Source organism: Theropithecus gelada, chromosome 5 (assembly GCF_003255815.1).
Source record: "Theropithecus gelada isolate Dixy chromosome 5, Tgel_1.0, whole genome shotgun sequence".
NCBI classification, from domain to species: domain Eukaryota; kingdom Metazoa; phylum Chordata; class Mammalia; order Primates; family Cercopithecidae; genus Theropithecus; species Theropithecus gelada.
This window is the reverse complement of record NC_037672.1, coordinates 53,058,563-53,076,982: the sequence shown is the minus strand read 5'-3', so window position 1 is coordinate 53,076,982 and position 18,420 is coordinate 53,058,563. Positions and strand designations below refer to the sequence as shown.

At 39.3% G+C, this 18,420-nt stretch overlaps 1 protein-coding gene across 6 annotated transcripts in view; it reads right to left on the bottom strand.

The window, feature by feature from the left end:
• Positions 1-18,420, bottom strand: part of FAM13A (family with sequence similarity 13 member A) — a 329,503-nt gene that overhangs the window by 46,481 nt on the left and 264,602 nt on the right. For all 6 annotated transcript variants that reach the window (XM_025385808.1, XM_025385807.1, XM_025385809.1 and 3 more), the window contains one exon: positions 7,958-8,144. In XM_025385808.1, the coding sequence (XP_025241593.1) occupies positions 7,958-8,144 (187 nt within the window). The remainder of the gene's footprint in view (positions 1-7,957; positions 8,145-18,420) is intronic.

Sequence of the window (18,420 nt, the reverse complement as noted above, 5' to 3'; positions counted from 1 at the left end):
TCCCTTCTCATCTGCTTACCCCCTAAATGTTGGTATGTCTCAGGGCTTAGTCCTTGGAACCTTTATTTTTACCCTTTGCACTCGGTCCTTTGGTGTCAGCTTATCCACTCTCAAGGGTTTAAAAACCAACTGTGTGCCAAAGACTTCCAAAATTATTTATTTCATCTCTCCCTTGACCTCCAGATTAATATATCTAACTGCCTACTTGAATTCTTTACTAGATTATGTCAATTATTTTACTTTAGTCCTTATCCATTTCTCATCACCCCATACACTATACTTAACACAGTTGCCATAGTGATCCTTTTATAAAGTATGCCACAAAATGGCTTCCTTCCCCTCTCAATCTTCTGTGGCTCCTCATCCTACTTAAGGTAACTGCTAAAGTCCTAAAAATGGTTATGAAGCCTTAGGTGATCAGGACCTCTGCTACATCTTTGATCTCATCTCCTACAATGCTCCTCTCAACTATGTTCTAACCATGGCCACCTCTTCCCTGTCCTCAAAGGCTCAGCATGCTTCTCCCTCTGCCTAGATTTTCTCACCCCAGATATCCTGATGGCTCATTGCCTCAACTCCTTCAGGTCTCTGCACAAGCATCATTTTCAGTGAGGCCTGACATGAATGTCCTCTAGGATGTCGATCCTTTACCTCTTACCACTTTCCATACTCTTTACCCTGCCTTATTTCTCTCCACAGCAGGTACTGCCATCTGACTAGATATTTCTTTCCTATCTATCTCATTTTATGAGACTGTAAACTTCAGGAAGGTAGAGTGTGTGTCTGTTTTGATCACATTGTGTCCTTAGTGTTGAAAATAGTGCTTGTCATGTAGTTAGCTGTTGTGTGATTGAAGGAATAAATAATTTTAAGTCAGTGGTTCACATTGTTGGACTTTTTTACATTATTATTTGATACCACCTAGAAAATCACGATCATGTAGTTTTTGACAGGAGTTCTTGCTGAGTTGTGTTACACTGAAAACAATGGTTGAAAATTGCTGCGTTATGTAGATAATTGTTTTGTAGCAGCAGACATGTTCTGGAGAGGAAAGTGAGTAGAGGCTTGGAGACATGTTGGCTGGCTGTTTCAATATTCCAAATTAGTTATAATAAGAGCCTCAGCTATGTAATGGCAATACAAAAAAGGGAAAGGAGATGCACATAATATCTTTATAAAAAGCAGAATCAACTAAATTTGACAAATGATTGAAATGTTGAAAGAAGGATGGAGGTGAGGAAAAGGAAAGGACTTGGAAAATGACTAAGGAGACGATGATGTGATTGAATCAGATGGGACTCTTGAATGAAAAAGAGATTGAGGAGAAGATGATGAGTTTGGTTTCAACATGTTGACTTTAAAGTATTCTCTAGGGTGAACTGCAGACAGAATCCATCAAATGTTAATTTGTAAGTCATTTGTAGAGAGGTGACAACTGAAACCATGGAACTGGAGAAGCTCTGAAAGTTCAGATAGAAAAGAGATATGAGACAAAAATCTAGGTAACATTTAAATCCAAGCATGATTTATGGGAGCTTAGCCAGGGAAGGATACAGCAAAGAAGAAAACAGTCATTGTGGTATGAGGACAAGGAGAGGTCAACCATCATTGAGACCCAGTGAGAAAGGGTTCAGACAAAGAGCCACAAAGTATCAAACACCCCAAGGCCTTGAGGAGGCCAAGAACTAGATGAAGTCATAGCACAGGGACCAGTGATAGCACAAAAGACCAGTAGAGACATGAAGAAAAAATCTGTAGAGAACGGGGTTGGGGTTTGGATTGGGGTTGGGGTTTGGATTGGGGTTGGGAGTGGAATCTAGACTATAGGGATTGATGTATAAATATGCAAAGAAGAATGGGGTCTGGGCGTGGCACCTCACTCCTGTAATCCTAGCACTTTGGGAGGCTGAGGTGGGAGGATCACTTGAGGCCAGAAGTTTGAGACCAGCCTGGGCAACATAGTGAAACTCTGTCTCTACAAAACATTTTAAAAATTAGCTAGGTGTGGTGGCGCATGCCTATGGTCCTGGCTACTTGGGAGGCTGGGGCAGGAGGATCCCCTAAGCCCAGGAGTTGGGTGTTGCAGTGAGCTTTGATCATGCCACTGCACTCCAGGCTAGATGACGAGTGAGACTCTGCCTCTTAAAAAAAATAGAAGAACTGAAACTAACAAGTACAGACTGTTCAAAATGTGTGATGGTAAAATGAAAAGAGATTGGCCATCAGAGCAGAGGGAGCAGAAACATATTTACCGTGTTCAGTTTTACCTCTTCTTTAGCACATTTAGTTGCATTTAAATCTCACAAAAAAAACACAATCTCACAAAAAGCTTCTATTTTGCAGATGAAGTAAAAGGCTAAGTAACGTGCTTTACTTGCCATAGCTATGAAGTGAGATAGCTGGAACTGAAATTCAGGTATGATTATAAGACCTATTCTCCTTTCTTGAACCTTGACTGAGATTTCATGTACACCTGAAACTAAAAGGAAGTTGTTCATAAATAAGAGACCTATAGACTTTGTTTGTATTTTTTATATATTAAATGTAATATTATAGAATTCATATAATCACACAGAACATATGTGGAGAGAAGAGAAACAATTACCTCTAATACTACTGCCACCACCATAATGCAATCATACAATCACTTTTAGCTATATATCCTTTTAGCCTTTTTTCCTAGGAATGAATATGTCATATATATATGTGCATGCACTGGAGATAATGCTTCATAACCTATTTTTATATTGAAGGGCAGTACAGTGGAATCCCAGCTCCACCACTTATGTGTGACCTAGTTGTTTAATCTCCTGTGCCTAATTTTCCTCATGATTAGAATGGGAATAACAATATCTACCTATGGATTATTGGGAGGGTTAAAATTGAGAATATATGCAAAGCACTTAAAATATAACTTGTCAAATATTTTCTATTTTATTATATAATCTTCATAACTATAATTTTGAATCATTGCAGAATATTTTATTGAGTTGACATATTAATGTTACTCGTCTGCTCTTCTACTTTTGAACATTTAAATTGCTTCTAATTCTCCATGATTATAAATAGCCTTGCAGTGAGCAAATTAATACATATGGTTTTTTCAATATTTAAGATTATACACCTAGTGGCTGGGTGTGGTGGCTCATGCCTGTAATCTCAGCACTTTGGGAAGCCAAGGCGGGCAGATCAATTGAGGTCAGGAGTTCGGGACCAGCCTGGCCAACATGGTGAAACCCCATCTCTACTAAAATACAAATATTAGCTGGGCGTAGTAGTGTGCACCTGCAAACCCAGTTACTCGGGAAGCTGAGGCAGGAGAATCGCTTGAACCCAGGAGGGGGAGGTTGCAGCGAGCTGAGATCGCGTCACTGCACTCCAGTGGGCAATAAGAGTGAAACTCCATCTCAAACAAACAAACAAACAAACAAACAAACAAAAAAGGATTATGCACCTAGAACAGAGTAGCAGAAGGAGGATTATTGGATAAAATGCATGAATGTGTTGTGATTTTTGACTCAAAGTATTAAACTCTGCCCTAGAGCGGAAGTTTGGAGATAGACTTTTTTTTCCCTAAGCCAATGGAGATGAGCCAATAGAGAGGAAGTGTGTATGTGTAAATATGTTTTTATGCCTGTGTGAGGTAGGCTGGGAGATGGATGTTAAAAATAGAATTTCCAAAGATACTTTTCACCTTAGAGGTTAGTCTTAGAATTTAGGAAACTTACTTTGTCATTTGAGCAGGAAAGAAAATAAAATAGGCAGAGAGCTAGAGAAATTTGGAAGTGAAGTGAGGGAAGTTGAAACAGAAGCTGGTTATTTCAGCTCTTCAAAGTAAAAGAAGAGATAAGGTTTTCTTCTGGGAGAGAAGGAAGGGCACAGGTATGAGCTTGGGGTTTAAGGAAAGGGAAAGGTTGAAATTGTGGCAATAATTTGAGGTAAGGCAGTGCAGTCTGATGCCCAGACTGATACTTCACTGCCCCGATTGCTGAGCTCTGAATTATCAGTAGTTTCTCAGTCTCTGCTGATCATGATATCCTCAAGAGGCAAAAGGACAGAGGGAGAAAGGAGCCAGATAGTTCCCATTGTAAAGACACCACATCTGTAAGATGCTTTTCCAGGTCTACACCATATTCTCCTCTTTGGCTGTGCTGTGGGCCAGCAAGAACACTGTGAAGCCATTCACTCACTGTCTTCAGTTACTCTCCTACCATCTTCTCCTGAAAATGGCTCTTGCTGCCATCTTCCTACCAACACTGTTCTTACTAAGATCACCAGGGAGCTACATTTTGCTAATTTCAATGGTCAAACTCGCAGTCTTCTACTTGACCTATCATCTGATTCTCCTTCCTCTTTGAGACCCTTGCTTACTTGGCTTCTAAGATACCAAACTTACCTCATTTTTCTTCTAGTTTTCTGGCTGCTGCTTCTTAAGTTTCTTCTGCTGGCTTCTCATCTCCCCATTCTCTGCCTCAAGGCCTTGTGAGAAGGCCTTTTCTATCCAAATTCACTCCCTTGGTTATCTCAGCCAGTGTATTGGCTTTAAATGTCATTTATAATGCTCATGACTCCCACATTTGTATCTCTAAGGAGGACATTCTCCCGAAACTCTAGGCCCAGAAGCCCAGTTGCCTCTCTAATATCTCTCCTCTTAGATGTCTAATGGGCAGCTCAGTCTTTCCATGTCAGAAACTGAACTTAGGATATGACTCCCAAAACTTCTATCTACCTCATCTCAGTAAATTGGCAACACCAGTCTCCCGGCTGCTCAGGCCAAAAATCTTGGAATCATCTTTGACTCCTCTTTTGCTTTCATACCCCACATAGAATCTGTCAGGTGATTTTGTCAATTCTATCTTCAGAATACATTCATTTTCTTACCCCACCTCATGACCACTGCAGTGCACAACTCCCAGGGGGAACAATTCATGTTTTAGTTGATGGGAACAGTGCTCCCTAGACCAGTGCAGGGTATAGCCCGTGAGTCCATATAGCTGGCTCTTGTATCACCTCAGTTCAAACCATCATCATCTCAAACCCAGATGACTGTAATGACTCCTAACTGGTCTCTCTGCTTCTGCCCTTGCCTGCTTACTGTCTATTCTCAACAAAACATCAACAAATTTAAGTAAGCCAGGTCACTGTTCTACTGAGAACTCAATGGCTTCTCATCTCACCCAGAATAAAGGAGGGGTCCTATAAGGACCCTTGATCTATACAATGATCTATAAGGACCTATTTAGTGTGCCCTGCCTTTCCATTACCTCTTTCACTTTGCTCACTCTTTTCCAACCATAATGGTGTCTCTGTGGTTCCTTGAATATTCCAGAAAACAATTGTCTCAAAGCCCTTGCACCTGTGATTCCATCAGTAAGGCTTGCTTCCTTACTTCCTCTAGTTCTTTATACTCAAGTGTCAAATTTTCGGAGAGGTCTCCTCTGGTTATTCCATTTAAAACTGCATCCCTTGCCCCCTCACAGTTCCTGTCCCCATTCCCTAGATATTTTTTCTTTCTAGTTGTTATCACTACCTAATATACTTTATTCTTTACTTATTTATCTTGGTCATTGTCTGCTTCCCTGACTAGAATGTAAGCTCCAGGAAGGCAGGAATTGTTACATGTTTTTCTCATTACTGTATCCACAGGATCTAAACTATTTCCTGCCACATAGAAGACATATAATTATGTATAATTTTTTTAAGCAATAGAAACAAATGTTTGGTCAGAATGTAAAGAACTTAAAATGGGCTAGGGAAAGGTTTTGGAGGAGAGTTGGGGAAAGTAGAATTAGAAGGTTAAAAATAAGGGGGAAGTGAAGATACATAACTTAACTTTCAGGATGTAGTCTTAACACTAGTCTTTTTTTTTTTTTGTCCTTTTTTTTTTGAGATGGAGTCTGGCTCTGTGGCCCAGGCTGGCGTGCAGTGGCCGGATCTCAGCTCACTGCAAGCTCCGCCTCCCGGGTTTACGCCATTCTCCTGCCTCAGCCTCCCGAGTAGCTGGGACTACAGGCGCCCGCCACCTCGCCCGGCTAGTTTTTTTTTTTGTATTTTTTAGTAGAGACGGGGTTTCACCGTGTTAGCCAGGATGGTCTCGATCTCCTGACCTCGTGATCCGCCCGTCTCGGCCTCCCAAAGTGCTGGGATTACAGGCTTGAGCCACCGCGCCCGGCCAACACTAGTCTTTGTTGTATTCCCTGGCTCTTTGCTTTGTGGTTACTTGAGAAGATTAGATGTTTAAATTCGTGGAATATAAGAATTGGAAAACATCTTTGAGAACACCCTCACTTTAGAGATGAGGAAGTTTTTCTTCTAAGTTGTATTGGCAGGGTTTTAAGTTATTCATTGCAACAAAGACATGGTCCACTGAGCTCACATGTGACAGGCACAATCCTGGAATGGGGAAACTGGCAACTGAGGTAGGGGCAAGTTCTTTCACATAAAAAACCCCAAATGGAATTAGGATCTTCCATCCCAATGTTTTTCAGCACAGACCATGTCCATAGTTTTATCAGTAAACACATATTCTAAGGAGTATATGTACTTTTCCACATCTATTAACTATTACCATCTAACTAACTTATGATACTATTCCTGGTGGAAAAAATTAATGGGTTAAATGAACGTAAAAAGGGATTCAAACTGAGAAGCCTGCTTCATAGCTTCTTTTCACACTATAAAGCCAAGTCTCAGACTTCCAGTCACCAGATATCTCTTTGGCAGATAAGCAAATCATGGGCCAAATAGAGAGCTAATGACGTTAATAACATTTATTTTATTTAAATATTTACTTTTAGCAACAAAAACGAAATTATCAGGGTTCAAAAAGTGTGTCATGATTCCAAACTTTAAATTCTTTATTTTGAGAATTGTACCAGACATAAGTCTGAGGCAGATGATTACTTCTGTCCATTCTAGCTGATCAGTTTACTTCCAGAAACCATGCATTGAGACATTATGGGGGAAACAATCCTAGACTTGCATTTATGTATATTTTACTTATGGAAAAATTAGAAATCTTCTCCGAGCACATGCAGATATTGACAATGAGAAAATAGGTGGCCCGTGAATTTTATTGAATGTATGAAAAACACAGCATGGAGCTAAGAACTGGTCAGAGACAAAGTACTTCAGAGGATGTGCACACCAAACAGTAAGAGAGGATATTGTCTGTTTTCATTAGGGATTCCAGTTCCTGTCACGTTATAACATTTATCTCCAGGTTTTTGGCTTTGTTGTTTTTTTTAACTAAAGGGATAGACTTTGTTGCTTATTTTTCAGAGAAACTAACGCATAAAGGAAGAAGGATGATGAATGTTAATAGTTACACTGAACAAATATTTAGCCATTGATTAAACCACTTGTAAAAACGTATACTATGTATTGAATTAATGATCCAAGATTCAGGTCTGAGGCAACTACGTAGGGATTAGTTTCTTTTTGTTTCTGATTAACTTGGAAGAAAATACTTTAAAAGAGTATAGCTTTGAAATGAAATTTCTGAACACGAAGAGGTATCTGAACACGAAGATAGCTGATCCTCTTTCACTGTGCATTTCACCTTGCTTTAAGTTCATTCATTAATTTATAAAACATATTCATTTAGACAAGAACAAATAGAATGGGGAAAAAGAAGAAAAAATGCTTTATGGGCAATTTTATTTCAAAAACAAAATTTAAAAATGCTTGAAAAAAATGAGAAAAAACCCAATGGAAATCAGTGTGTGGTGTCTCTTGTTCCTCTGTAGAACATAATATTTCTCAGCCTTAATTTTTGTATTCATTAAAAAGAAATACAAATATATATACACTTAGTAGCTCTAAGGTCTCTTCCAGAACTCATATTCTATAATGTTATAAAACTGAAGACTGAAATTACTTTTAATTTTTTTACAAAGCAAAGAAAAGAGACGTAATATTTCCTAACAAGTAAAATTTTATAGACATATTCACTTACCACAAGACCATCTTGATTGTCATGGAGCTCAGAAAGTTTAGTACTGGATTTCTGACGTTTAGGTTTGCTCCTTTCTCCAACACAACCAGAAGTATTTTCGTGTACTTTTTCGACTTCCTGAGTATTCAAAATACAATCATCAAGGTGGTTGAACCCAGAAGGAATATTTTCTTTGTTGATAAGTCCCCTTGAATTGAGAAAAAAGCTTAATTTTATTTTAAAAGATCAAATGGTCATTTAATGATACTCTAACTACATCATATCATACCTAGGAAATCCAAAGAGTGCCCAGAAATTCCAGTTTGCATCTCTGATCAAAATCTGAGCAGAGTGCTACTCCTGGGACTGCTTGGTGCCAAATAAATCACATCGAAAGAGAAATAATTCCTAGAGGCAAATTGGCAAGAGCTGTTTCTACCAATGGACAGCTTTTGTATTTTACCAAAAGTAATTTGTATTCAAACAGGGAGAACAGTGCAAGTTTATACAGAAATTTCCTATTATTCATAGTAGACATTTAAATATATATCTATATTTCAAATTTATAAATTAATACAGTGTATGCAGCAAAATCTAAAAAGGAATTATATCTTCCATTTTAGTAGTATAGCAATGTGTATTTCAAGCTCACTGAATTATTAATAGATAATCTTAGTAGAAATCATATAGGTTAATAAAAACTATGGAATACAAAGCATTTTAACTGAAATCTGGATTTGTTACTTCCAAGTACAGACATCTTTCATGACATAGTTGTAGAAGTAGATATGAATGTTGTAATTATAGAATTTAATTCATTTGATGTTCATGAAACAGTTTTAAGTATTAATATCTTAAGCATTCCTATAATAGGTTTTCACAAAAGTAAATTAGCAAACTGAGTTAAAAAAAAAAAAAAAAAGAAACAATATCATGGAACAAATAAAACCATCAGCGCAGCACCATGGCTTGGTAAGGAACAAATAAATGAGACTTTACTCTCCTGCTTCGTGGTATGAATGAGTTAATGTACCTCCCTAAACACCTAAAACTGTATTGTGAAATAAATGAATTCTAAAGAGTAAAAAATACATATCATATTTTACTATTGGCTCAACCATATCCCAAAATGAAAGATAACATTAAATATTTATTCTGAAATCTAAATTCATATCTTTAGACAGGGTATAACAGAGGCAAAATTATGAATTAAATACTATCATAATCTTTTCAAAGTTATACTCTCTTTGGTAATTTTTAACACTCTATATTTTAGTCTTTTTTCTCCAACTTTAATGTGAAAATATATATTTAGTAAAATTATATAAAAGATTTATGCACATTTATAAGAGACTTTCTAAGTACAAAGTAATTGAAGACAGGAGGAGCAGCTGATAAGGACTAAATGCAAGCACGTATACTCATGCACATGCTCTTCAATCTCTCCCCTCCACGCACTGAGAGCAGTGCCTTCTGTGGGTGGCTGGATGAATTTGATCTAATTCTAAAACTCAAAAATTATTTATTTTACTATTTAAATTCTATCCTCTTATCACTCTTCATACTTTTTCCTAGCTTTTTCTTCTGTTTGTTTTTCATTTATGTTTAATTTTTGTGTGTGCACAGTAGGTGTATATACTTCTGGGGTACATGAGATATTTTGATACAGGCATGCAATGCATAACAATTACATCAAGCTAAATGGGATATCCATCCCATTAGGTATTTATTCTTTGTGTTACAAACAATCCAATTACACTCTTTTAGATATTTTTAATGTACAATTAATTTATTTTTGACTCTAATCATCGTGTTGTCCTACCACACACTAGGTCTTTTGCAAACTATGTTTTTGTACCCATTAACCTAGCTTTTGGCTTATATGTCCAATTATAACTTTTTTTTTCTTTTTTTTTTTTTTTTGAGACGGAGTCTCGCTCTGTCGCCCAGGCTGGAGTACAGTGGCCGGATCTCAGCTCACTGCAAGCTCCGCCTCCCGGGTTCACGCCATTCTCCTGCCTCAGCCTCCCCAGTAGCTGGGACTACAGGCGCCCGCCACCTCCCGCCACCTCGCCCGGCTAGTTTTTTCTATTTTTTAGTAGAGACGGGGTTTCACCGTGTTAGCCAGGATGGTCTCCATCTCCTGACCTCGTGATCCGCCCGTCTTGGCCTCCCAAAGTGCTGGGATTACAGGCTTGAGCCACCGCGCCCGGCCATTTTTTTTTTTTTTTTTTTTCAGACAGAGTCTTGCTCCGTCATCCAGGCTGGAGTGCAGTGGTGCGATCTCAGCTCACTGCAACCTCGACCTCTCAGGTTTAAGCGATTCTCCTGCCTCAGCCTCCTGAGTAGCTGGGACTACAGGCATGTGCCACCATGCTGGCTAATTTTTGTATTTTTAGTAGAGATGGGGTTTCATCATATTGGCCAGGTTGTTCTCAAACTCCTGGCCTCAAGTGATCTGCCCGCCTTGGCTTCCCAGAGTGCTGGGATTACAGGCGTGAGCCACTCCGCGCGGCCCCAATTACAACTTTTAAATGGAGGACCTTTAATGCTTGAAAGCTAGTATGGACTGACTTATGTACCCTTAAAACTCGCATTTGGAAGTCCTAATCCCCAATGTGACCATATTTGGAGACAGGGCCTTTAAGGAGGTAAATAAGGTTAAAAGAGTCATAAGGGTGGGACCCTAATCCAATAGGACTAATGTCCTTGTAAGAAGAGGGAGAGACATCAGGAGTGTGCACACAGAGGAAGGGGCACGAGCAGATACAGTGAGAAGGTAGCCATCTGCATGCCAATGTGAGAGGCCTCAACAGAAACAGACACTTCTAGCACCTTGACCTTGAACTTACAGCTTCTAGAACCATCAGAAGATAAATTTCTGTTGTTTAAGCCACCCAGTCGGTGGTATTTTGTTATGGCAGCCCAAGCAGACTAAAGACAACAGCTAAAAACTATTTTAAAAAATAAGACAGTAAAATTCATTTTATGATCTTTTTGAATAGTGAATGAACGACTAGAATAAATCCTGTCAAAATAAATATATGAAAATCTGACCATGCTATGGTGCTCATGTGCATATCCTGTTCTCCCCCGAGGAAAGTCTTTGCTTTTACGGGCATCCATGTGTCTCTTCTACTTCACTTTGTTGAACTCTAATTTCAGTTACACTATAGATCCAAGAGGCTGGGTGCAATACCTGTTTTTCATCATTGAATCACCTTATAGTACTGGGTCCTCAATTATCACTGTTAAAGACTTTGGAGGCACTTTATTTAGATATAGCTCTGTATAAAACACATGGTTGTATTTCTTTAAATCTAATCTTAGATGGAGCAGGTATATGCAATTCCTTCCTGCAATATTCTGTCAGATTTCAATCATATCTGACATAACTTGGATTTGACTGAACTTAGATCTGTGGACCTCTCACTTTCATTATCTAGATTTATTTCCACATTTTTTCAGGATTTTCTCCTCACCCCTACATACCTACTTAATGTCCTGGCAATGCTGAACTATTTATTATTCCCCAAATATAGCCTGCTTTCTTTTACTTTGCAGGATTTTAATATAGTCTTTATATAACAAAGAAATATTTGGATCAATTTTCCAGTTCATTGTGTTTTGGGAAGATTGAAAACCATTTTCACTTAAATGATGCTTTGCTTTAAAAAAATATTTATTTTTTTTTTTCAAACATATACAGAAGTAGAGACACTATCACAACAAACTTCCATATACCTATCACCAAAATTTAACATTTCCGTAAACTTGGCAGATAAATTTTTTACTAAATGAATTTACCTGAATATTTTTACATAATGAAGATTTCATGTTTAAACTTTTATGTTTATATTGTAGCAAACAGTAATATAGGTCTGATTATATTTCCTTATGAATTCAGACAAATAACAAATCATTTGTACCTATGAATGAAGTTATTTGTAGTCTTCGTCTATCTTCGGTACTGCTATTTCAAAAATTGGCCATGATGACTTTAGTATGACTTTACTGACTCTTTTACTCATCTTGAAATATAGTCATCACTGGCTTCTTCAAGAATACTTTTTACTTTTATTATTATTATTATTATTATACTTTAAGTTCTAGGGTACATGTGCATAACGTGCAGGTTTGTTACATATGTATACTTGTGCCATGTTGCTGTGCTGCACCCATCAACTCATCATTTACATCAGGTATAACTCCCAATGCTATCCCTCCCCACTCCCCGCTCCCCATGATAGGCCTCGGTGTGTGATGTCCCCCTTCCCGAGTCCAAGTGATCTCACTGTTCAGTTCCCACCTGTGAGTGAGAACATGCGGTGTTTGGTTTTCTGTTCTTGTGATAGTTCGCTAAGAATGATGGTTTCCAGCTGCATCCATGTCCCTACAAAGGACACAAACTCATCCTTTTTTATGGCTGCATAGTATTCCATGGTGTATATGTGCCACATTTTCTTAATCCAGTCTGTCACTGATGGACATTTGGGTTGATTCCAAGTCTTTGCTATTGTGAATAGTGCCGCAATGAACATACGTGTGCATGTGTCTTTATAGCAGCATGATTTATAATCCTTTGGGTATATACCCAGTAATGGGATGGCTGGGTCATATGGTACATCTAGTTCGAGATCCTTGAGGAATCGCCATACTGTTTTCCATAATGGTTGAACTAGTTTACAATCCCACCAACAGTGTAAAAGTGTTCCTATTTCTCCACATCCTCTCCAGCACCTGTTGTTTCCTGACTTTTTCATGATCGCCATTCTAACTGGTGTGAGATGGTATCTCATTGTGGTTTTGATTTGCATTTCTCTGATGGCCAGTGATGATGAGCATTTTTTCTTGTGTCTGTTGGCTGTATGAATGTCTTCTTTTGAGAAATGTCTGTTCATATCCTTTGCCCACTTTTTGATGGGGTTGTTTGTTTTTTTCTTGTAAATTTGTTTGAGTTCTTTGTAGGTTCTGGATATTAGCCCTTTGTCAGATGAGTAGATTGCAAAAATTTTCTCCCATTCTGTAGGTTGCCTGTTCACTCTGATGGTAGTTTCTTTTGCTGTGCAGAAGCTTTTCAGTTTAATTAGATCCCATTTGTCAATTTTGGCTTTTGCTGCCATTGCTTTTGGTGTTTTAGACATGAAGTCTTTGCCCATGCCTATGTCCTGAATGGTACTACCTAGGTTTTCCTCTACGGTTTTTATGGTATTAGGTCTAACATTTAAGTCTCTAATCCATCTTGAATTAATTTTCGTATAAGGAGTAAGGAAAGGATCCAGTTTCAGCTTTCTACTTATGGCTAGCCAATTTTCCGAGCACCATTTATTAAATAGGGAATCCTTTCCCAATTTCTTGTTTCTCTCAGGTTTGTAAAAAGATCAGATGGCTGTAGATGTGTGGTATTATTTCTGAGGACTCTGTTCTGTTCCATTGGTCTATATCTCTGTTTTGGTACCAGTACCATGCTGTTTTGGTTACTGTAGCCTTCTAGTATAGTTTGAAGTCATGTAGTGTGATGCCTCCAGCTTTGTTCTTTTGACTTAGGATTGTCTTGGCAATGCGGGCTCTTTTTTGGTTCCATATGAACTTTAAAGCAGTTTTTTCCAATTCTGTGAAGAAACTCATTGGTAGCTTGATGGGGATGGCATTGAATCTATAAATAACCTTGGGCAGTATGGCCATTTTCACGATATTGATTCTTCCTATCCATGAGCATGGTATGTTCTTCCATTTATTTGTGTCCTCTTTTATTTCACTGAGCAGTGGTTTGTAGTTCTCCTTGAAGAGGTCCTTTACATCCCTTGTAAGTTGGATTCCTAGGTATTTGATTCTCTTTGAAGCAATTGTGAATGGAAGTTCATTCATGATTTGGCTCTCTGTTTGTCTGTTACTGGTGTATAAGAATGCTTGTGATTTTTGCATATTAATTTTGTATCCTGAGACTTTGCTGAAGTTGCTTATCAGCTTAAGGAGATTTTGGGCTGAGACAATGGGGTTCTCTAAATATACAATCATGTCATCTGTAAAGAGGGACAATTTGACTTCTTCTTTTCCTAACTGAATACCCTTGATTTCTTTCTCTTGCCTGATTGCCCTAGCCAGAACTTCCAACACTATGTTGAATAGGAGTGGTGAGAGAGGGCATCCCTGTCTTATGCCAGTTTTCAAAGGGAATTTTTCCAGTTTTTGCCCATTCAGTATGATATTGGCTGTGGCTTTGTCATAAATAGCTCTTATTATTTTGAGGTACGCTCCATCAATACCGAGTTTATTGAGCGTTTTCAGCATGAAGGGTTGTTGAATTTTGTCAAAAGCCTTTTCTGCATCTATTGAGATAATCATGTGGTTCTTGTCTTTGGTTCTGTTTATATGCTGGATTATGTTTATTGATTTGCGAATGTTGAACCAGCCTTGCATCCCAGGGATGAAGCCCACTTGATCATGGTGGATAAGCTTTTTGATGTGCTGCTGAATCCGGTTTGCCAGTATTTTATTGAGGATTTTTGCATCGATGTTCATCAAGGATATTGGTCTAAAATTCTCTTTTTTTGTTGTGTCTCTGCCAGGCTTTGGTATCAGGATGATTTTGGCCTCATAAAATGAGTTAGGGAGGATTCCCTCTTTTTCTATTGATTGGAATAGTTTCAGAAGTGGTACCAGCTCCTGGTACCAGCTCCAGCTTGAACCTCCTGGTACCAAGGAGGATGGTACCAGCTCCTCCTTGAACCTCTGGTAGAATTCACCTGTGAATCCATCTGGTCCTGGACTTTTTTTGGTTGGTAGGCTATTAATTATTGCCTCAATTTCAGAGCCTGCTATTAGTCTATTCAGGGATTCAACTTCTTCCTGGTTTAGTCTTGGAAGAGTGTAAGTGTCCAGGAAATTATCCATTTCTTCTAGATTTTCTAGTTTCTTTGCATAGAGGTGTTCATGGTATTCTCTGATGGTAGTTTGTATTTCTGTGGGGTCGGTGGTGATATCCCCTTTATCATTTTTTATTGCGTCTATTTGATTCTTCTCTCTTTTCTTCTTTATTAGTCTTGCTAGCGGTCTGTCAATTTTGTTGATCTTTTCAAAAAACCAACTCCTGGATTCATTGATTTTTTGGAGGGTTTTTTGTGTCTCTATCTCCTTCAGTTCTGCTCTGATCTTAGTTATTTCTTGCCTTCTGCTAGCTTTTGAATGTGTTTGCTCTTGCTTCTCTAGATCTTTTAATTGTGATGTTAGAGTGTCAATTTTAGATCTTTCCTGCTTTCTCTTGTAGGCATTTAGTGCTATAAATTTCCCTCTACTCACTGCTTTAAATGTGTCCCAGAGATTCTGGTATGTTGTATCTTGGTTCTCACTGGTTTCACAGAACATCTTTATTTCTGCCTTCATTTCGTTATGTACCCAGTAGTCATTCAGGAGCAGGTTGTTCAGTTTCCTTGTAGTTGAGCGGTTTTGATTGAGTTTCTTAGTCCTGAGTTCTAGTTTGATTGCACTGTGGTCTGAGAGACAGTTTGTTATAATTTCTGTTCTTGTACATTTGCTGAGGAGTGCTTTACTTCCAATTATGTGGTCAATTTTGGAATAAGTGCGATGTGGTGCTGAGAAGAATGTATATTCTGTTGATTTGGGGAGGAGAGTTCTATAGATGTCTATTAGGTCTGCTTGCTGCAGAGATGAGTTCAATTCCTGGATATCCTTGTTAACTTTCTGTCTCGTTGATCTGTCTAATGTTGACAGTGGAGTGTTGAAGTCTCCCATTATTATTGTATGGGAGTCTAAGTCTCTTTGTAAGTCTCTAAGGACTTGCTTTATGAATCTGGGTGCCCCTGTATTGGGTGCATATATATTTAGGATAGTTAGCTCTTCCTGTTGAATTGATCCCTTTACCATTATGTAATGGCCTTCTTTGTCTCTTTTGATCTTTGATGGTTTAAAGTCTGTTTTATCAGAGACTAGTATTGCAACCCCTGCTTTCTTTTGTTCTCCATTTGCTTGGTAAATCTTCCTCCACCCCTTTATTTTGAGCCTATGTATGTCTCTGCGTGTGAGATGGGTCTCCTGAATACAGCAGACTGATGGGTCTTGACTCTTTATCCAGTTTGCCAGTCTATGTCTTTTAATTGGAGCATTTAGTCCATTTACATTTAAGGTTAATATTGTTATGTGTGAACTTGATCCTGCCATTATGATATTAACTGGTTATTTTGCTCGTTAGTTGATGCAGTTTCTTCCTAGCCTCGATGGTCTTTACATTTTGGCATGTTTTTGCAATGGCTGGTACCGGTTGTTCCTTTCCATGTTGAGTGCTTCCTTCAGGGTCTCTTGTAAGGCAGGCCTAGTGGTGACAAAATCTCTCAGCCTTTGCTTGTCTGTAAAGGATTTTATTTCTCCTTCAGTGATGAAACTTAGTTTGGCTGGATATGAAATTCTGGGTTTAAAATTCTTTTCTTTAAGAATGTTGAATATTGGCCCCCACTCTCTTCTGGCCTGTAGAGTTTCTGCCGAGAGATCTGCTGTTAGTCTGATGGGCTTCCCTTTGTGGGTAACCCGACCTTTCTCTCTGGCTGCCCTTAAAATTTTTTCCTTCATTTCAACTTTGGTGAATCTGGCAATTATGTGTCTTGGAGTTGCTCTTCTCGAGGAGTATCTTTGTGGCATTCTCTGTATTTCCTGGATTTGAATGTTGGCCTGCCCTACTAGGTTGGGGAAGTTCTCCTGGATGATATCCTGAAGAGTGTTTTCCAACTTGGTTCCATTTTCCCCCTCACTTTCAGGCACCCCAATCAGACGTAGAATTGGTCTTTTTACATAATCCCATACTTCTTGCAGGCTTTGTTCATTTCTTTTTCTTCTTTTTTCTTTTGGTTTCTCTTCTCGTTTCATTTCGTTCATTTGATCCTCAATCGCTGATACTCTTTCTTCCAGTTGATCGAGTCGGTTACTGAAGCTTGTGCATTTGTCACGTATTTCTCGTGTCATGGTTTTCATCTCTTTCATTTCGTTTATGACCTTCTCTGCATTAATTACTCTAGCCATCAATTCTTCCACTTTTTTTTCAAGATTTTTAGTTTCTTTGCGCTGGGTATGTGATTCCTCCTTTAGCTCTGAGAAGTTTGATGGACTGAAGCCTTCTTCTCTCATCTCGTCAAAGTCATTCTCCGTCAAGCTTTGATCCGTTGCTGGCGATGAGCTGCGCTCCTTTGCCGGGGGAGATGCGTTCTTATTTTTTGAATTTCCAGCTTTTCTGCCCTGCTTTTTCCTCATCTTTGTGGTTTTATCTGCCTCTGGTCTTTGATGATGATGGTGATGTACTGATGGGGTTTTGGTGTAGGTGTCCTTCCTGTTTGATAGTTTTCCTTCTAACAGTCAGGACCCTCAGCTGCAGGTCTGTTGGAGATTGCTTGAGGTCCACTCCAGACCCTGTTTGCCTGGGTGTCAGCAGCAGAGGCTGCAGAAGATAGAATATTGCTGAACAGCGAGTGTACCTGTCTGACTCTTGCTTTGGAGGCTTCCTCTCAGGGGTTTACTCCACCCTGTGAGGTGTGGGGTGTCAGACTGCCCCTAGTGGGGGATGTCTCCCAGTTAGGCTACTCAGGGGTCAGGGACCCACTTGAGCAGGCAGTCTGTCCCTTCTCAGATCTCAACCTCCATGTTGGGAGATCCACTGCTCTCTTCAAAGCTGTCAGACAGAGTCGTTTGCGTCTGCAGAGGTTTCTGCTGCTTTTGTTGTTATCTGTGCCCTGTCCCCAGAGGTGGAGTTTACAGAGACAGGCAGGTTTCCTTGAGCTGCTGTGTGCTCCACCCAGTTCGAGCTTCCCAGCGGCTTTGTTTACCTACTTAAGCCTCAGCAATGGCGGGCGCCCCTCCCCAGCCTCACTGCTGCCTTGCAGTTAGATCGCAGACTGCTGTGCTAGCAATGAGGGAGCCTCTGTGGGCGTGGGACCCTCCCGGCCAGGTGTGGGATATAATCTCCTGGTGTGCCTGTTTGCTTAAAGCGCAGTATTGGGGTGGGAGTTACCCGATTTTCCAGGTGTTGTGTGTCTCAGTTCCCCTGGCTAGGAAAAGGGATTCCCTTTCCCCTTGCGCTTCCCAGGTGAGGCGATGCCTCGCCCTGCTTCAGCTCTCGCTGGTCGGGCTGCAGCAGCTGACCAGCACCGATTGTCTGGCACTCCCTAGTGAGATGAACCCAGTACCTCAGTTGAAAATGCAGAAATCACCGGTCTTCTGTGTCGCTCGCGCTGGGAGTTGGAGACTGGAGCTGTTCCTATTTGGCCATCTTGCTCCGCCCCCCCCCACAAGAATACTTTTTAATTTGTTGCATCTCTAAGTTACTAGAGGCAAAATAATAGATAATAATATAAATTCCTATGTTTCTAAACACTTTTTAACCACTTCAAAAAGCTTATAGTTTTGAATAGAATATTACAGCCTAGCTTAATCTTTCCTTATTTTTTGAATAAAGACTTGTGAAAAATCTTAAATGAATCAAT